Source organism: Cryptosporidium ryanae (assembly GCF_009792415.1).
Source record: "Cryptosporidium ryanae isolate 45019 chromosome Unknown contig_7, whole genome shotgun sequence".
NCBI classification, from domain to species: domain Eukaryota; phylum Apicomplexa; class Conoidasida; order Eucoccidiorida; family Cryptosporidiidae; genus Cryptosporidium; species Cryptosporidium ryanae.
Genome location: NW_027125566.1, coordinates 143880 through 163854, shown reverse-complemented (window position 1 = coordinate 163854; position 19975 = coordinate 143880). Strand labels below are relative to the sequence as shown.

At 31.3% G+C, this 19975-nt stretch overlaps 13 protein-coding genes across 13 annotated transcripts; 7 read left to right on the top strand and 6 right to left on the bottom strand.

Annotated features, from left to right (window-relative positions):
* Positions 1-20: 20 nt before the first annotated feature.
* Positions 21-968, top strand: FG386_003338 (WD repeat protein; the record flags this gene model as incomplete). The annotated part of the gene is made up of 1 exon (XM_067342758.1): positions 21-968. The coding sequence occupies one exon, from the start codon at positions 21-23 to the stop codon at positions 966-968; it is 948 nt and encodes a 315-aa protein (XP_067196031.1).
* A 365-nt stretch (positions 969-1333) lies between these two features.
* FG386_003337 (cullin 1 protein-related) lies at positions 1334-3871 on the bottom strand (the record flags this gene model as incomplete). Its single annotated transcript, XM_067342757.1, has 1 exon — positions 1334-3871. One exon carries the CDS (start codon positions 3869-3871, stop codon positions 1334-1336), a length of 2538 nt encoding a protein of 845 aa, XP_067196030.1.
* Positions 3872-4815: 944 nt separating this feature from the next.
* On the top strand, positions 4816-5604 carry FG386_003336 (40S ribosomal protein S3A; the record flags this gene model as incomplete). Its single annotated transcript, XM_067342756.1, has 1 exon — positions 4816-5604. One exon carries the CDS (start codon positions 4816-4818, stop codon positions 5602-5604), a length of 789 nt encoding a protein of 262 aa, XP_067196029.1.
* A 500-nt stretch (positions 5605-6104) lies between these two features.
* On the top strand, positions 6105-6659 carry FG386_003335 (mitochondrial import inner membrane translocase; the record flags this gene model as incomplete). Its single annotated transcript, XM_067342755.1, has 3 exons — positions 6105-6294; positions 6385-6515; positions 6597-6659. 3 exons carry the CDS (start codon positions 6105-6107, stop codon positions 6657-6659), a joined length of 384 nt encoding a protein of 127 aa, XP_067196028.1.
* Positions 6660-6919: 260 nt separating this feature from the next.
* On the bottom strand, positions 6920-8263 carry FG386_003334 (DEAD box protein; the record flags this gene model as incomplete). Its single annotated transcript, XM_067342754.1, has 1 exon — positions 6920-8263. One exon carries the CDS (start codon positions 8261-8263, stop codon positions 6920-6922), a length of 1344 nt encoding a protein of 447 aa, XP_067196027.1.
* Positions 8264-8842: 579 nt separating this feature from the next.
* On the top strand, positions 8843-9163 carry FG386_003333 (small nuclear ribonucleoprotein; the record flags this gene model as incomplete). The annotated part of the gene is made up of 1 exon (XM_067342753.1): positions 8843-9163. The coding sequence occupies one exon, from the start codon at positions 8843-8845 to the stop codon at positions 9161-9163; it is 321 nt and encodes a 106-aa protein (XP_067196026.1).
* Positions 9164-9306: 143 nt separating this feature from the next.
* On the bottom strand, positions 9307-9714 carry FG386_003332 (uncharacterized protein; the record flags this gene model as incomplete). Its single annotated transcript, XM_067342752.1, has 2 exons — positions 9307-9496; positions 9563-9714. The coding sequence occupies 2 exons, from the start codon at positions 9712-9714 to the stop codon at positions 9307-9309; spliced, it is 342 nt and encodes a 113-aa protein (XP_067196025.1).
* Positions 9715-10373: 659 nt separating this feature from the next.
* FG386_003331 (uncharacterized protein) lies at positions 10374-10682 on the top strand (the record flags this gene model as incomplete). The annotated part of the gene is made up of 1 exon (XM_067342751.1): positions 10374-10682. The coding sequence occupies one exon, from the start codon at positions 10374-10376 to the stop codon at positions 10680-10682; it is 309 nt and encodes a 102-aa protein (XP_067196024.1).
* Positions 10683-10913: 231 nt separating this feature from the next.
* On the top strand, positions 10914-11594 carry FG386_003329 (uncharacterized protein; the record flags this gene model as incomplete). Its single annotated transcript, XM_067342749.1, has 1 exon — positions 10914-11594. One exon carries the CDS (start codon positions 10914-10916, stop codon positions 11592-11594), a length of 681 nt encoding a protein of 226 aa, XP_067196022.1.
* A 392-nt stretch (positions 11595-11986) lies between these two features.
* On the bottom strand, positions 11987-12394 carry FG386_003328 (histone H3; the record flags this gene model as incomplete). Its single annotated transcript, XM_067342748.1, has 1 exon — positions 11987-12394. One exon carries the CDS (start codon positions 12392-12394, stop codon positions 11987-11989), a length of 408 nt encoding a protein of 135 aa, XP_067196021.1.
* Positions 12395-13324: 930 nt separating this feature from the next.
* Positions 13325-15436, bottom strand: FG386_003327 (uncharacterized protein; the record flags this gene model as incomplete). The annotated part of the gene is made up of 1 exon (XM_067342747.1): positions 13325-15436. The coding sequence occupies one exon, from the start codon at positions 15434-15436 to the stop codon at positions 13325-13327; it is 2112 nt and encodes a 703-aa protein (XP_067196020.1).
* A 1180-nt stretch (positions 15437-16616) lies between these two features.
* Positions 16617-17804, top strand: FG386_003326 (NLI interacting factor CTD-like phosphatase; the record flags this gene model as incomplete). The annotated part of the gene is made up of 1 exon (XM_067342746.1): positions 16617-17804. The coding sequence occupies one exon, from the start codon at positions 16617-16619 to the stop codon at positions 17802-17804; it is 1188 nt and encodes a 395-aa protein (XP_067196019.1).
* Positions 17805-18020: 216 nt separating this feature from the next.
* Positions 18021-19841, bottom strand: FG386_003325 (uncharacterized protein; the record flags this gene model as incomplete). Its single annotated transcript, XM_067342745.1, has 1 exon — positions 18021-19841. One exon carries the CDS (start codon positions 19839-19841, stop codon positions 18021-18023), a length of 1821 nt encoding a protein of 606 aa, XP_067196018.1.
* Positions 19842-19975: the final 134 nt, after the last annotated feature.

The following is a 19975-nucleotide window of genomic DNA, read 5'->3' as shown; positions in this document are numbered from 1 at the left end:
CATCACTCTATTTTAAATATATGGTGGACAATGACACTGGTCACCTAAATGGTTTGAGAGTTTTTGAACTAACAGGTATTCATGGTGAATGTTTAGGTACCTGTTTTTCAAATGATGGCAGCTCTGTTGTAGTTTGTGGTAACGACCCAAACATTTTATTTTTCAACGATTACAGGAACAATGATAGAGGAATTTTAGTTTCAGGTCACAAAAAGGCGGTACTTGAAGTATGTTGGAACAAAGAACATGGATCTCAATTTTTATCTTGTTCAGCAGACAAAACAGTCCGACTTTGGGACTCTGAGACGTTTGAAGAGATTTCGAAATTCAAGGGTCACTCAAAGATAATTAACTCTTGCAAGTGCGTTAATACAATGGCGGTTTCCGGGTCAGATGATGGTGACATATGCATTTGGGATCTAAGAGTTCAAGCTAGCAAAGCATGTATTTACAAATACGAGAATAAATATCCAATAACTGCTGTATCTATGGACGCGGAATTAAACAGAATTTTTGCTGGTGGAATTGACAACAACATATATTGGATAGACGTAAGGAGAGTTTCAGATAAAGTCACAAAATTAGCTACACTTGGTGATACTATTACAGGTTTAGATGTCTGTCCTTTTGGTTCTTCACTAGCTTCAAATAGCATGGATAACCAAATTATTATTTGGGATATTAGACCATATTCTGAAACTGAAGATAGAAAACTTAGTACATTAGTAGGTGCTACACACAGTTTTGAACAGAATCTACATAGAGTACGCTGGAGTCAAAATGGTGAGTTGGTGGCAGCTGCATCCTCAGACAAAATAGTTTACATTTGGTCGGTAAGGTATAAAAAACTTATTAATAAACTTCCAGGACACGAGGGAGCCACCACAGACGTTTGCTTCCATCCCAGTTTACCTATCTTAGCATCTACTGGTGTAGACAAACGAGTTCTTGTTGGTGAGTTTATGTAGTTGTATCGGTAGAATATATTCGTAAATTTGAAACACATTTTTCAATCTAAAGCTTATATATTATTAAAGATGAAAAACACAATGGAATTTAGAATCTGTTCAAAGTAATACTTAAAAGAAAAATACCAAGCCAACTGTTAGGACAAAACACTATCTCATTCAAATGTATAGTATTCTGACTTTCAAAAGAATTGGAAAAAGACACTTTCCTATTTATTTTTTTATAATATAATGATATAATAAATATTTCTACATAATACTAGTTTTTTTTACATAAATATAAGATTTCATTTCAATTATCATGTTATTGTTTTTTCCTATTCCTGTTCAAAATATGAATATTTCACATGTTTTACATACAAAATCTATGAAACATAAATGTATTTACTTGGATCCTCTTCGTGTGTAGATAGATACTCCCTTTCAATTAAATAGTTTATTTTATTTATTATAAGCACTGCTGAAGGTCTAATGTATTCAAGTTGAGAGGTTACATGAGAAATCAATTCGTTTTGTTCCATTTCTCTTTTAAGTTTCATAATTCTCACAATAGCAGCCTCTATGGCGTGAGATCTGTCCTCTTCAATACGATCTTTAATTGCTGTTTCACCTTGAGAAGGTGTCTTAATAATTATATTAGTTTGAACAGGGTTAAACTCTTGATTAATTTCAAAAATAAGGTCAAAATCATCACGCTTAAGTGGTAATAAAGAATCATCAGTTTTATCAATGTGCTTCATTATTAAAATTCCAGTGGTTGTCAAGGACTTTATTTGTTTCTTTAAAACGGAAGCATCTATCTGCAAAAGGTTTTTTATTTCACTAATTGAAAGAATAGAATTATTATTAAATAGTAGCAATATACAAGCCTGCAATGTATTACACGTAATTTCATAGTTAATATTTATTCCTGTTAAATCTTTTTTGTTGTAATTAATTATACATTGTCCATACCAGTGAATCCAACAAAGTTTTCTATGATCAGTTTCAGTAAAATAGAACTCCTCAAACCTGTCAACATATTTTTTAAGTGTAGGTGGGAGGTTAATATTAGAATAAACAAAAGTGGGCCAATTAGATGATGTCAGTACATTTACATAAAATTCAATACTTTTAGAGTAATTAAAAAATTTGTTGTCGTCTCCCATTGAGTTAAAATCACTCAGTATGTTATTTTCACACACCTCAACCTCTTCGTTTTCAATCTCACTTTTAAACCCAACGTCTTCTAAATAGTTATTGTATTTTATATTTAGCTCTCTATTGGTTTGAATGTCTAGAATCATACCTTCTAATTTTGAGGTGAAACCAGCTCCACACTTATTTTTTAATAAAGAAATAATCGTTAACTCTTCTTTTTCAAAATCGGTATTTTGGTTCTGAAGAAGTCTCTTTGCAAGACTATATCTATATATTTCCAGAAAATAGTCTTGAGAATGAATAAACGAAAACAATTCAACTATTTTGGTGCTTATGATATAAAAGTAATCACTTTCACTAAAACTCTGAGAGTTCATGCATATAAAAGACTGCTTTTTTAAAAGATTATCACAATAATTACAAATTAATTGAGCTTGGTTGTGACATCCAACATCCATATTTACTATTACTTCAAATGACTCATTTATTGCTTTTTGTATAAATGTATCCCTTTCAAAACAGTTAGTTAATAGATAATTCAAATGATCATAAAGTGACATAATTGTTTGTACAAATAGTAATTCTTGAGTACTTTTTATAAATGGAGTTTTTATACGTTTACATGTAATCCAAGACAAATAATTGCGATTTTTATTAACCTTTCCTGACAACAATGCTTCCTCTTCATCTTTAGATATCATTGTCTCAAGGTCTGTATTATCTTTTTGACATATTAATTTATTAAATTCGTCTATTACTGCCTGCCCACATTCTAATATGTATTTTTTTATTTGTGCAGATAATATTTGAATACCATTACTAAGGGATGAAAGTAAACTATAAAGTAATTTTAACTGTTCAAATTCATTATCAAAAAGTAATTTTTTAATTGAGCTTTGTTGTGAAACAACGATATCTACTTCAGAAAGAAATATACTTATTAGTGACTTTTTAAATTTTCTCCATGTTGAATCAGTCAAGTAACTAGTGCATCTTTCCTGTTCAGAGTTCAAGCTTTCTTGAATATGATTCAAATACTCCATTAAAGAATCAACTTTCACCCACTTGTCAGCTAATAGTTTATAATGAGAACACAAAGAATGTATGAGAATATTTTCTATTTCGTTTTCATATATTCCCAATATATTACTTCTTTGGCTTAGTTCTAAACAAATATTAACAACCTCCTTTAAATATTCATCATCAATTACTTTATTACCAAACCTTGAGGTCTCTACAGCTTTACTAAATGAAATTGAGAGTTCATCCTTTATTTCTATGAAAATTGTATCATAAAAAATGTTCATTCCTTTTAACATTAAATCCCCTTCTCCCGAAATCTTCAAATAGTATTTATTTAAATAGCCAAAGAACCGTTCCATCCAATGTAAATACAGCAAATAATTGCTCCAACCAAGCTGAAATTCAAAAATTAGCTCAGGACCAGGTACTCCCTTTAACTTTACTAATACCTTTTCTCTTAAAAAGTTTTCCAAAGTCTCTGAGTACTTTAAAAATAGCTGTCTGCTCCAATTTCTCTGACTCTGAGTACACATGTTATAAATCAAAGTATAAATTCTAGAGTACTCCTCTGCTGTAAATACAGATTTCGCATTATCATCTTTCCTAATTCTAGTCAGTAGATAACTTTCTAGTGGTTCTATAGCCTCACTTTTGATTACCAACCATCTCTCTTCAAATCCAACATCACACTGAGAAGACGAAAATTTCAATGAAGTTGGTTCAGATCTATCAAAATTCATTATATGAGCCAACACCTACTTGCATTTCCATCAAAGTATACACCTGCTTTAATTTTTGTTTGTTTTAACTAATAATTTACTTGTATTTTTATGTGCAAGGCGGGAACATAGTGAGCCCAAATAAAATTTATATAAAGATATCTAACATTATGTATTATTCTTATATTTGGACCCTAAGAAATTTTGTACTTTAGTTCACTTAAAATATAGATTTTATAATAGACCTCCATACTAAAAATGTCAGAGACACATTCAGTAGCATTAGGATTAGTAACAGTGTGTCAATCTCACGCTTGTAGGATTCGAACAATTAGTAACTCATCTCTAATCCGTACACCTAAAATAATGAAACACTGAAGAAATAAATTTCACTTATAAATGACATGTTCCTAAGTGTCAATAGGAAAGCAGAAATGCATACATTGTTTTCACCTATAACATTTTCGCAATTCGTAACATGTTTATGTAGTAATTAATGACAAAAAGATATATATAATTCAAATTTTTTGTTCTCCCATTCTTTTCACACTTGATATATTCTAGGAGGAAAAAATTTGTTTATCAACGAGCGAATACCAGCTACTTATGTAGCTCCATAATATTTATTTACATCAACAGTGTAAATATTAACAAATAAAACAACTCATCCTATTCCAAAATATTATTTAAATCAAATTTTTGTTTATTGTCTTTCTTCATATTACCCACAATCTATCAACACATTTTCCCCACAGCTAATAGTCAAACCGCGAGCGGCTTTTAAGCGGTAATGCTGCGTCTCTTGACATGAATATTGCGAGTATAGATAATAAATGTCAAGGTACGGCGTCTCAAGGCGGAAATATAAAGGCAAAAAAAATATTTAAACTTCAGTAGGGATAGACAGATAATTGTGAAAGAAAGGTATTTGAGTCTGGACTGTTGATTTTTATTTTTTTGCAATCATGGCTATCGGCAAGAATAAGAGAGTGTCCAAGGGAAAGAAGGGAGGACGTAAGAAGGTCGTAGACCCATTGTCCAGAAAGGAGTTTTATGACTTACGTGCCCCAAGCACATTTAAAGTTCGTAACTTTGGTACGACTATTGCTTCAAAAAATCAGGGTACTAAATTGGCAGTTGACTCACTCAGACACAGAGTTTATGAAGTTAGCTTGGCCGATTTGAACAATGATGAGGATCAGGCATTTAGAAAGATCAAGTTACAATGTGAAGATATTCAAGGAAGAACTTGTCTTACAGAGTTCCATGGCATGGACATGACTAGAGATAAACTCTGTTCCTTAATTAGAAAATACCAGACCCTAATTGAGGCCCATTGTAATGTTAAGACATCTGATGGGTACGTCTTAAGACTATTTTGTATTGCATTTACTAGAAGGATGGCTGACCAGGTAAAATCAACCTGCTATGCTCAAACTTCACAAGTCAGACAAATCAGAAAGAAGATGGTTGAAATTATTACTTTTGAAGCAGAAGGTACCAACTTACGTGACTTGGTAAAAAAATTCATTCCCGAGTCAATCGGTAAAGAAATTGAGAAGGCATGCAGACATATTTTCCCATTACAGCACGTGTTCATTAGGAAAGTCAAGGTTTTATCAAAACCTACATTTGATGTATCTCGTCTTATGGAGAATCATGCTGGTACCGATGGAGCCGAAGAAAGAGGTACTAAGATTGTATCAGAATCAAGCCAGGCAACTAACTTGTTAACTGCAGAGGTAAAGTCCTAATTAGTCTGGCTTCCTAATTTCATATACAACAATTACTGTTGTTATGGGATTATTTTCACCTCGAAACATAATTTGACATATTATCGATTTTTGGTCTTTTGGCCCCTTATATTGGTGACTTGTCAAGTTTCCCCGGTCTAGATTTTTTGTTAGTTGATAACTTGGTAAGACATTCTATCTTTCATATTACTTGTCTCTGTTATGTTCGACTATATTAATTTATCCAGATATTCTTACTTAGTTTTCCGCATTCGAATTGTTTTCCAAATTAGGGGTAGTAAAGGGGAAATATTCATCAGCATACTTCCTTTTTCTCATTCCCAACTGTAGGAGGTGAGTGAAGAAGAAACCACCTTAGTCCCACCCATTTAAATGTGAATTCAAATTCCTGTCCTGCTTCTGCACAAACAATACATGCAAATGAATTAACACCAACCACATCCCGCCCACTCACTAGCACAATGATGTAAGACAAATAAACTTGAAAGGGTACATTTAAAATGGAAAGTTCAGATAATAATAAATTACTTATCTTTCCTGAGAGTCCAAAAATCAAAGAGGACACGCATATTGATTCTACCTTAATTGAAAAGCTTAAAATAAAAAAAAAGCAAGATTTTTTTCTCAATACATATGATAGACTTTGGGGTGAAAAGTTAACATACAGTGTTGGTTTTTCTTATGGTACAGGTATGTACTTGTGAACCATTTTTTTAATATTTACTCCTACTATTTAATAATCATGATTTTGGCAAACTTACTCCCATTAAACTCTAAAAGGTTTATTAATTGGTAGTACCTATGGATTTTTTAACGCCCTCAGAATCCCGGCACAAACGACTAAACTTAGAATCAATTCAATTTTAAACGAGTGTACACTTATAAGTACTAATATTGCAAATCCTATGTCCGTAATTAGTAAGTACATTTTAATTATTTAAACTCTTGGATTTACATAAATAAATACAAACTGTTATTTTAACACAAAATAGCAATGTTTTATTGTGGTTTTTACAGAATATTCAAAACTATTAGAAAAAAGGATGATTTTTTAAATTCTGCAATATCAGGAGCTATTTCAGGGGCTCTATATAAGTCTGCATCTTCAAAAAAAATGATGATAAGATATTCTCTCTTTTCATCAGGTAAGTTAATATATTTAAAAAATGTTATTATTAAATATCTATATTGACACCTATATTATATATAAATATATATATTAACTATGTTTAAACAAAAAAGTTGCTTTTATGGCAATAGACCAAATATTAAGGAAAAGGAAATTATTTTAAATTCGAGTATATTAAATAGTAAATTAGCAAATTAAACTTTCTTTTTTTTGTTTTTTTTTTGAAAATTTTCTGTGCCCGACAAGAGTCACTTTCTCATTTGATTCGCTAAGTTCTGCATCTACACTTCTAAGAGAATCAGACACCTTTGGATGTATTGACATTATCTCTTCTTTAGAAATAGAAGTGTATTCTTCGAGCTTTTTATTCAAGGCAAATTCAATTCTTTGAAATGTTTCCACATCATATTGAGTTATAACGGTTATAGATCTTCCACTTCTACCGGCTCTAGCTGTACGGCCAACTCGATGAACATAATCTTTACTAGAATTGGGAACGTCAAAATTGATAACAAAATCAACGTGAGGAATATCCAATCCTCTACTTCCAACTTCTGTTGTAAAAAGAAGCTTTTTTTGCTTTCCTTTAAATAAATTTAATGCAGAAAGACGTTGAGATTGAGTCATTCTACCGTGTAAACATACACTATTAAAACCAAGTTCCTTTGAAAGCAAATCACCTTTTCTACAACTAATGCAAGTGTTGCAAAAAACTATTCCTGTATATTGTCCCAGATTTTGAATTAAACCTATTAAATAACTCCATTTATATTTAAATGGTATAAACATATAATATTGCATTAAATTAGACGCTGTATCGTACTTAGTATTGACACAAACCTTAACTGGATTGGTAAGGGACATCTTTTGAAGCTTAGCAACTTTTGTTGTCATTGTTGCAGAAAATAAATATGTTACTCTTCTATTTGGTGATGATTCAATTATTTTTGTTAAAGCCAGTTCAAAGTCCATAGATAAGAGTCTATCTGCCTCATCCATAACTAGATATTTTACACTGCTAATATTGAAGCCTTTAGTATTCTCAAGATGATCAACAAGTCTCCCAGGTGATGCAACAATAATGTGTGGCTTCTTTGCCAATACAAGAGATTGTGAAACCATATCTAGACCCCCTACTATAGTTGCTACTTTTAAAGATATTAATGAACCGAATGCAGAAAATTGTTCTGATATCTGTACGCAAAGCTCTCTCGTTGGTGCCAATACAATTGCATATAAAAATGATTGGTCATTAAGTAAGTTTTGCAAGATTGGTATTATAAATGCACCTGTCTTTCCTGAACCTGTTTCAGCCAGGCCTATAATGTCTTTTCCCTCCAATGCAATTGGTATTGTACTCTTCTGAATTTCCGTTGGAGTTTTCCAACCCAAAGATTCACATGCTATGCACAGTTCTTTACATACACCTAAAGAAGCAAAGGTAACTTTTTCATCATTTGTAATTTCCTCAGTCTCAGGAGTATCAATATTCCCCTCTTTAGCATCTTCCTTGTTTCTTTTATCTTTCATCGTTTGCTCAAAAGTATTACTTCTTATTTATTTACGTTTCTCATACAATTCTAACTTATTAACTTTTCAATTTCAAATAATAATAAAAAAGCAATGAGAGTCTGTCCTGCTCAAATGAAATGGGTCACCTGAGCTTTCAAATTAAACTAAAAAATCATATAGTAACTCACTCCTCAGAACTACACGTTTTTCGTTTTACCTTTTATTCCAAACCATACCACCTCTTATAACAGATTTATTTTTTGAGATTAAAAAGCAAAACCTGTCAAAAATGATCTAAGGTAGTGGCGCCGTAACGAGTACGTCTTTTTAAGCCGGGAGTAAGTCAACTTTGGTTTTGTTATAAAAACAAAATATTGATTTCAAACTTGACAACTAGACGATAGAAAGAAAGTAGATTTGTACCAAGGGAACAGATAGTATTTACAGTCTATTTCGTAGTGGTGTAAAATAGGATAATTTCCGTTTTAATTGATAACGGTAGCATAAAGGTCCGTTTTTTTCATGTAGAGTAGGTTTGTCAAAGTTTTACTATAAGGAGACAGAGAGAAAGAGTATTTTTCATATAAATAAATATCTATGTCTGCTGACTTAAACAGTAATTTACAAGCAAAACTAAAGGACAACCCTAATGAAGGCCCACTTAGTCTATTGACAGAATGCGTTAAAACAAATACCCAGGTTTTAATAAATTGCAGAAACAATAGGAAAATTCTGGGAAGAATTAAGGCATTTGACAGACATTGTAATTTATTACTTACAGATGCGAGAGAAATATGGACAGAAACAGTGAAATCAAATGGTAACAAGGGTCCAAGATTTGTAAATAAAGATAGATTCATATCAAAGTTATTCGTAAGAGGAGACTCAATAATACTTATATTAAAGAATCCAAACTAGCTCTGAATTTTTTATAGCTATGAGTCCTTAACTAACTTTTATAATACTCTTAGATCTAGTTGTTAATCTATTTAAATAGGGAGAATATACCCACTTTATGCTTATATGGTGCAATTAATAAATATAAAGTGAACCGAGTTCTTTCATTCAATAATTTCACAATCAGTGGTACTTTGATTAACTTTAGCTTGTGAATTTTTTCCTGTTATTGCTTCTAATCTTAGTCTATTTTCCAACATCAATCCCTTCACAGTAGCATTAACATTAAATTCCATTTCATCTTTCATACTGTCAATTTTAGAGTTCAATATATTAGATAGTTCATTTACACCCCTGTAATATCTATTTACAGTGTTTAAGGTCATAAAAAGAAACTACAAATACAATATTATGACTTACCTTACAATGTGACCCTCGAGTTCTTTCTTTTTGGTAGAGTCCACCTGAGATATTATGTCTATAGTTTCTCTAAGTTCATTCAAAATTGAAATTAGTAAATTTTGAGTTTTATCCATAAACTCCTTTGATTCTTTTAACACAGTACCATCCATATTCAAACCTTGACGACAAATACTATTCCTTCGCGTCAGTTTGGAAATTTGATATAATTCACAATACCTAGTCACCGCCTTATAATTGATATTAATTTCTGAAATAAATTTCAACAAAGAAACAAGATCTGTAACTTATATTAAGAATATATATAAATTATTACAGAAGAACACAAATAATAAACATCACGCTAATAATTACATATACTGTTTAATTGTGAAAGTAAGTTTGAAAGATCAGCTAATAAAATAACCTCGAAACATTTATGAATCAAGAGGCGCCTACCTACAAAAATAAAGCATTTAATTGTAATTAAAAATTGTATAATTGGATATGTATTTAAGGATAATCATTAGAGACAGAATTAAATTAAAGTATTGATTAAGTCCTCAAACTACAAATATGGAAGATGTAGTGGTGAATGAGGATGATAAATCCGAAGATATAGTTAACAAACTGTCGTCGAAACAGGAAATGTTAAAAAACCTGCAATGTCCAAATTTGACGTTTCAAATGCATGAAGAAGACCATACATTAGGTAAGTTAAATAAATGGCGAACTTACGTGACTTAAATACGACATGTTCGTTCTCTTTCCTAATACGTTAATAAATTAATTCAAATAATATTATACAGGAAATGTTATCCGTCACCTAGCAATGTTAAATCCGTATACGACATTTGCAGGATATGCAATACCACATCCATCTATATTTTCAATGAATTTAAGAATCGAAACAGTATCAAATGTTGAAGCTGATGGTAATAATTGTGTGCTCGATTTGAGACAAATCTCAAGCAGCCCTTCTGAAAAAAAAAAGAAAAGTAAGGGAGAGTCAGTCTCAAATACAAATATTGGAGCCACTCAGATCCTGCTTAAATCTTGTGATGACCTTGAAAATATATGCGATACTATTGAAAACAAGTTCGACAAGGCGGTAGAATTGTTTTTTTCTAACAAAAATTAGTTAATTTCATTGGGAACAAGTTTTGTTCGCAGTCCAACTTTATATGTGGCAACATAAACACTGTGTATATATTGTGTTGAAAGTTTTGCGTGTATTCTTATAAATCTGTTTCTTGTCACTTATACTCCGTGTACTGTCCTGTTTCATGCTTTGTTATACAATTTTTGCCGCCTAAGATTCTTAATTAAGCTATAGACTGTCCAAAATGTTTCGAGTCGTGTTGTAATATAAATGAGTGAGGAATCAGACCAATTCACGGTAACCGAGATTACTACTGAAACCTGCTCCAATGGATCTAAACCCAAAGATTCAACATTTTGGATTTTGGAATCAAAAAAGGAGATATCTGCAGCTGAAGATGTTTATTACGGATTAAGGGAGGGTTTGAGAGCCAACTGTGCAGATAAAAATAATTGTCAAGTAGAAGAAAGATTAAAGGCTATAATTCCAGGTAGATCTGGCGATTCTGTCTTAGATTTACAATTTTACAATAATACTGAGACTCCGCAAAATATTAAAGAGGAGAGTCAAGCCGACGAGATAACAAGAATAATTGAAAAATCACGAGAATTAGGAAAAGAAAACATCCAAAAAGTCGAAGGGATTGATGTTGTTTTTTCTGGATTCGGAGGGAAGCCATTTGTTTTTTTAGATAAAAATAACTATAACGTGAAAACAGATAATCTAAAAAATGAATTAACTCTCGATAAGAGAGTCAAGGCAAGTGAAGAAATGGACCAACTACTTCTATCAACCCTAAAGTCTTTAGTTGAAGTTGATAGATTAAACAATAACGTGAATTCCAATATCGATATAAGGTTCAACCCTGATTCAAATATCAATAAGAGCTTAGGAGAAATGAAAGAAATGTTAACGAGTATCCTCTTAAAGTCATTTAATGCTAGTGAATGATATATAGTACCACTGTGTAGAATGAATATATATGTGAGTAAACGTTAGGTCTGTAAATTTATGCGACGACTTGTGTAAGCCACACACCGTCTCAGGGAACACGACTCCCACTGCACAGATAACACCACTTTTGCGAACCGGACAAAGGATTCCAAATAGAAAAATTAAACTAAGTATGGCGGCTAGTGCCGCCCGGAGGAGCAGGCAAACGCATGCATACACTAGGGAAATCCATTAGTAATAGGATGTTAAGTACATAATGGATGGATAGAAAGCCTTTATAATTTCAGAGTCCCCAAAGAGCAAATTGTTGATAATGCCCGAAGATCAATGACGGAGGGACCACATTCTCGGCCAGGTTAACTAATTACAAATAACACGTAAAATCTCGTTTACCTTTCACCACGGATACGACGAGCAAGTTGGACATCCTTTGGCATAATGGTAACACGGTGAGCATGAATGGCACATAAGTTTGTGTCCTCAAACAAACCAACCAAGTAAGCCTCAGAAGCCTCTTGCAAAGCCATAACAGCAGATGACTGGAATCTTAAATCAGTCTTGAAGTCTTGAGCGATTTCACGGACCAATCTTTGGAATGGTAACTTCCTGATCAAAAGTTCTGTGGATCTTTGGTATCTTCTGATTTCACGAAGGGCAACTGTTCCTGGTCTGTATCTACGTGGTTTCTTTACTCCACCAGTTACTGGTGCTGATTTCCTTGCACCCTTAGATGCTAATTGTTTACGTGGTGCCTTACCACCAGTTGATTTACGAGCTGTTTGTTTAGTTCTAGCCATTTTGTATGTTCTTTGTTTGATTTACTCTTGAAATTTTTTTAGCTTTCTCAAGTGACCTTGTCAACACAAAATGCAGGCAAGTGAATTCCGTATTACCCTATTTTTTTTCCTACACCGGCGTATTACCACACTTTGTGTATAAATTTAATATTTGCTTTCCACACTAATAAATATCCACTTTTCTGCATAATCCCGCCTATGTTTTTTTATGGAAAATATATATGGGCATACAGAGCTAGCAAAACAGTGGACAATTAAGCGGTAAATTATTAAAATAGAATAATTAAAATGTTAAGTATTAACAAGTATTTACCTATCAAATATTGGACAAAAAAATATTTATTTGAAGACAAAGTTTGCAAAAGATAAAATTTATAAATTGGAATTTTTAGCATTCTTTTTATAGTAGCATATTATCTTAAAAAATATCTAACATTAATAATCCCTCATGTAATAAATAAATGCATAAATTTGTGTATTTTATGGGATATATGTATATGTACACTGCACATTCAATTACAACTACATTCCATTAGTTTAAACATGCCCCTCCTTTAATTGTATCCGTGTGATTATCCCCGTCCCCACATAACAATTACTTGATTGTAATGTGATTTCCATGTGAATATACACGCATTGTATCTTTTTGTAGGGCCATGGGTTTGTCTCAACATCAATAATGGTAAACAAGAATGTTCGAATTTTCGTTCAATGACGTTCTTGTCTTGTTCTCTACTGAATGTACATTGAGTCAAGTTGTTGCACACATAAGTAATGGGAGATGCGAGATTGAAATGAACTCCTTTATGTAACATGAAAACACAAGAATATGCATTAGCACACATTCCAAGCTTGCATTGTTTGTGTGATCGTGTTCTATAACAAGAAAATAACGAACCTATTTACGTGTGCATATGCCTATACATTAAATCATGACAATTTAAATAAGTCGTTTTCTATGATATCCCTTAACTTCTTTTCAATATATAAAGGTGCAGTGGAAATGGAATAGTAGTGGTCCATTGTAGACGATGCATCTACCAGGGTGCTTCCAAGTAGTCCCTGTTTGAATCTATTAATATGATGATGAATCTGTTCCCTAGCCTTATGAATAGCAATAGTCATATCCTTTATATTACACGAGGATTGAAACTTAAGTTGTTCTCTTTCCATCTGATCAAATTTGTTAACCAATTTGAGTTTTCTCCACTCATTAAAGTTTTCCCAACATCCAGTCCATTCTGGGCCATATATATTATTTCTCAGTTCTTTAAAAAATCTTTGTAGAACCTGAATAGTAGTTAGGAATTGCTTTGCCTGAGTGGCAACAGACTTGTCGTGACTTAAAAATTTGTCAACGTGATACGATACACTGCTATTTTCATTAATTAACTCTTCAATAACCGTGCTCCACGTATCTGCTAATATTATAGTTTCTGTCTTTGAAGCATGATACACCGCTTCGTCAACAAATCTACGTAACTCAATAATATCTTCTCTACGATCAGGCCTGTATATTCTGCACGGTGTTTCAATAAAATATTTATCCACACCCTTGTAACTATTCATCTCTTTTGTTAAATCAACAGCAAATGAAAAATCAATAACTCTAAAGTTTTCTTGTCTAAAACGTATAACACGCAATCCTCGCTTCTTTTTAGAATTAACAGCATCATTAGCCTTATGTTTTTTTGGATCATTATCCAGTGTTTCTTCCAAATTAGAACCAAATGTTAAACTATTATCAGGTGTATTTGATTTGCTATATGAATTGTCTTTACTATCATCTTCTTTGTTATCATAATCATTGTTTTGTAAATTAGGTTTTTGTATATCATTGTTAGGACAATTGTTTTCATTATAACCATTTTCTGAATCAAATTGATTCAATAAGTCATTCTTTTCATCAAGTCTCTTTGTAATCTCTAAAGGAAGACTATTTACCTCCATCATATTTATATACTGGTCGTCATCTATAAGAAATCCCTGACCATCTCTAATAATTTTAGTTATTTCAATAGGATCTGTTAGGTATTCATCCAAAATCATAATATTTGGATGGCACAGGTCACAATGGTAGATGTTTTGTTCCCAAATCCTTTGTAAAAAATTGAGAGTATGATCTAAAATGGACAATCTATATCTTAATCTGCCTAATATTTCTCCGGCAGAGTTATTTATACTTATTCTTAATAACATTTCTCTTCTTTTTATTGAATCAATATTTTTATTTTGTGTGCTCCTTGCAGCAACCAAATTACCATATGCCCTTAAAACTTTTCTGAAACTGTTTTTCATGTGATAAATTTCACTTTGTCGAAGTTTTCTAAGCAATTCACTCAGTGTCACTCCATCTAGAAACTGCATAAATATAAAGCGATCAAATTCTACAATTGGTGATCCCCATTTGGTTGTTATTGTATAAACATCAGGGCTTATATGGTTATTTAGTGTTTTTTTGCTTGATAAATAGCTTGTCATGTACTTTTCCATTAAAAATCCTATATTAAACTCACGACCTATCTTGTTTGGAATAACTATGGGTAATTTGTCTAAATATGCATGTTTATATTGTGTTAATAATTTGCTATTTTCACGTTTAATGAAAACTCTTATACCTTCACTATTCGTCAATAAATCCTTCTCAAAGCATTTATAAGATAGATCTGCATCTATTTTGCAGTTTTTATAAACTCTAAAAGCTGTATTTGCTGGATAGAGTATTGCGGATATTCCCACACCGAACATTCCTCCAAAACTCATGACAGCATTTGAACTATCGTACTCGCATTCTATGAATGAAAATTTGTTTTTATTACACAACAACGCCTCCATTTCAGAGACAAGTTTTGATCGTTCAACCATTACTTGTTTTTTAACCATTTTTTGTCTCTTCAGACTTTTTTTAATCTCCTCTCTGTAAATTTCATCTACATCTGATCCATATACCACCCCATTGATCAAAAAAGCAAAAAGATAAACAAACAACCAACCCATAAATCCTAATAGTATTCTATTCTTTTTTTCTCTCACTCTTACCATCAAATATCAAAAAAAAAAAAATAAATTACGTCTTTGCTCTCATTTAAACGTTTTTTCTTGTGATCCCAACAAATTATTACCAAAAAACTATTCAAAAATAACTACTCAAATAAATGATCTTATATTTTTACAACAAATATTTGTACTCACTTCATGAACAAGCAATATATTCCTTTTTTTTCGCATTGCTTTATACATATTTTATTTTCTGCTCCTAAGTCACTTACAGACACTAGTGCATAACGTATGTGTCTTATGGGAAATTTTTGAGCGGTACCCTTTACATGCAGCGGGATAATAATAAGGAAAAGGTAACATACTTGAATATTTTTTTTAAAAAACAATTTGCAAATATTGCATAATTGATAACAGTTAATGAAGTCACAAATGTGTAAATCACTCATTTAATTAAAATGAAAACACTGTGACTATTAAATTATGTATTTATTTATTTATGTGTATATATGCCTACTATTTTTTTAGAACATGAACTTCTTATGACGAACATTTACTTATGAATAGGTTAGCCTTATGTTTTATAAAACTATGATAGAATTCAAATACTGGTAAAGGTTGATTCAGTAATGTACACCTAAATTTTGATTTTTAAGAATTAAAAATTCAAAGTAAATTGGTTTGTTAATTACATTGTATATTCACTTAGATTATTGTTTTTTAATATGTCAACAACTTGAAAAGGGTATGTATTCACTCTCAGAATAAAATTGATTATTCACCAATAATCATATATTCTCACAATTATCATTATCATTTATAGCGTTCCGTTCATTACTGTCTTTGTTTTTCGCTAGCATAATGGGGTTAGGGACGTGTTTCATAGTTATAAACACTATTTAAAAAAATAAGAGGAAAGGGATTGCATTTTTATAATGAATAAATATGGATTTAACTTATTAATTTGTGAAAAGACCACAGAACACTTCTTGTTTAACATGTCTTAAGGCTTTTTCATTAAAAAGATAAATATTAAATATTTTCTGTTAAATGTATTAATAAATGGATTTTAAATAAGAGTTTATAATAAATAAGAACAAAAGTAACTTTATTTTTGTTTTGTAATTAATAACAAAAAAATAATTTAGGCTTTAGTGATTAGGTTTTAAGTTTTAATAGTTATTATTCTTAGTCCATAAATATTAATTTACAGAGGAAGATTTTGATGGCATCATTCAAGTGCAAATTAAAGAGAATTAGAAGTTCTAATGGAGATAACTACATTAATAATGGAGAATTGCCTCTAAAAATGAAACTATGTGACAAATATGTAAAAAGGGACAATATTGATAAAAGTCAGAGAATGACTAAGAATATAATTGACGATGAAGTAAATACAATTGAAAGTACTCAAAGTACAATTTGTGATGAAGTAGAAGTAGCCAACAATACATCAAATTATAGTTTGTTAAACAGAACAGAAGAATTCAAGGAGATAATGAAGCATCTTCAATTGGACACAAACCCCAGGTCATTTAGAGATGATGAGAATTTGTTAAACTATTGCTTTTTAACGTCAAAGCCATCAAGGAATAATGCAATAGGATTTACTTTTCATGTAGCTATGGAAAATATAGTTACTGGAAGACCAAGAATACTATCTCGAACGATGTCAATAGCAATAGAATATCTTTGCTGTACAAGATTTCCTGATAAAATGATTTATGGGGAAAGTAAAAGCGTAAGCCCATTTATAGCAAAACCGTTTAAAGAAGACTCAAATATGTTTTTAAGAGGTTTTCCATTGCTAAGATCATTAAAAGAGAAAAAAGAGTGCAGTGATTTACTGATAGTTTTGGACATGGATGAAACATTGGTACATTGCACGAATGAACCAATAAGGGGTAATATTAAACCTGATCTGCTTGTAAATATATCTACATTTGAAAGTCCATGGACAGTTTACTTTAGACCATTCCTTAAATTATTTTTGAATTGCGCATCAAAAATAGGTAATATATGTATATTCACAGCAAGTACAAGAGAATATGCCGAACAAGTCATAAATTCTATAGATCCAAATAATAATTTAATAAAATATAGGCTCTTTAGGGAGGATTGCACGATTTATAACAATGGATACATGAAAGATTTAAGAATAATTAAGGGAGCTAATTTAAACAGAACTGTTCTTGTAGATAATTCTTTAATAAGCAACACTCTTCAATTGGATAATGCAATCCCAGTTGACAGCTGGTATGGGTGTCCTAAGGACAATGAACTTCTTAGGGTACTCATTTTATTGAACAGGCTTCAATTTTTGAGTGATGTTAGACCATATCTCGCAAATAGATATGGAATAAGGGAATGGATTAATATGAACAGAATTAGAGATAGTTTAAGGCCAATCTAAAAAGCAATAATAATAAAAAGTGTTAAAACGCATGATAAACACAGATATATATAGATTTACGTAAATAATATACTAACGGTAAATGAAATGTCTATGTGTATGTTAACATGTACAATTACGAAAATATACTAAAACAACACTAGTTTCAAACCTCAGAATAAAAAAGATAATTTTTTTTTTAAATAGAGGTATAACATACAATGTCAATTAGCAATTTCATTTTTTTTTTGGCCTAGAGATTGGTCCCCAATTTGATTCAGGATTAGGTAACCAGCGAGATGTGCCATTGCTAGCCTTCATTTCAAAAAGAACATCCGGATTGATATCAAATGTGATTCCTTCTGTTTCAATTTTTGTGTTTAGGAAAGGATAATTTTTGTTCTTTTTTGATGGATTTAACAATGCCCATGATCTTAAAATGTCTAAAACTACTTTGTCTGGTGCATTCGTTTTTAATGAAAGAGGATCTCTGTGAAAATGAGAGGATTTATAACCTAAATTACGCAATGCGGAATAAAAGATTACGGGTTTGATCATCTCTATTCCAAGAAAATTACAAAGGGAAGGTATTTGGTAGTGCAAAATAGAATCATTAAGTTCTTCTTTTATTGCAGTTAGCAAACCTTTAATTTTTTTATACATTGTTATCTCTTGTGAATTATCGTTATTATTGCTTTCAATCTCATTACAATAGCCAAGCATTTCCTCCAAGAATTCATCATCGTAAAGTTTACCTGTATATATTGGTCCACCTATACAGTATCTCCCAGTTAGACATTCCTTACACTTAATAGAATAGTCTTTAAGATCTTTTTCATATAAATCAATATTAAATTGATTTGCTTTGTATCTAAACCTTTCACCCTTTTCTACATTGTTTAATGTAAAATAACGCTCATTTTCACCTTCTTTTTCTTTTGTTTTATTTTCATTTATATTACAAATATCGTAATTGTTGTTAGTCCCCTTCATTAATGCGTCTTTTTGGTGTTCACTCTCTCTTTTTCTTTTTGTTTTATTTTTACTTACATTCCTAGATTTTTCGCCAAAGTTAACCACATGAAAACTTGGGCAATGTGTACATTGTAGTACAAATCCTGTTTCACTTGAGATATTCTTGCAATTTATTGCACTCTTTTTGACTTTAACAAAAACACGCACATAAAAATCAACACTCACACTTAATAGTGGGGTTACACTTTTTTGATACTTTGCACCTGAGGTAATAATTCTATTTAATAACAGACGCAAAGACATTTCATGACAATATGGTTTTTTCAGTGCATTACCTCCATATCTATAAAAAGTAACTTCTGGTACATTGCCACATAACACCGGCATATCTGTTGCTGTAAAACATGCCAAACCATCTTCTTCGCACGAATTTAATGTGCCGTCAATAAATGGAGCACATGTACCATATGGATCTATGTCTACTATAGTAAATCCAGAATATTTGTTTGATTCATTGTTTGGATCAGTAACTCCAAGCAACGAATTTAATATATTGTTTATATTGCTCTCGTTTTTTTCCTTCAATAAACCTATCTGTTTAATCAAGTTAGGACTCGAAAAAGAAAGAAGTCTTTTCGCATCTGCACAAATACAAGTATATTTATCTTTTGGAATTGAATTTAGTGCAAAATTTTGTTTCATTCTATTTATCGCAAGGGGATCTATATCTCCACATACTAAATAATCAATTTCTGAAGACAATTCCTTTAAATATCGTATTGATCTAAGTCCAGATGCTCCAAGTGGTTCCAGTACTGTTGTAACTAAATTAGAATAACTTAAATCAGCTTCAGACGTCTTTATTTGAGATGAATCTTTCTCAATATTGAAACATTTCGATTTCTTTGAATTTTTCCTGAAAATATTTCTTTTTCTAATATTTAAAAAAGATTTGATTGCAATAATAGATAGGTCTCTATTAAAAATTTGGGCCGGATTGTAAAAGACTTCATCATTCGCTTTGTGTATTTTTACCTTTCCTTCAAATATATACTCATTTTCCAATGCTCTTTTCTCTTCCATTTACTTATGCTTCCTCCTAAATTATATTCCTGGTTGTGGGAATGGGTGTTTGAGAGTAATACTAGCGTTAATAGCGTAATCAAAAATGCTCGATTCAGAGCAAGAAACTTCTAAATTTAGTATAACAGTAGTAT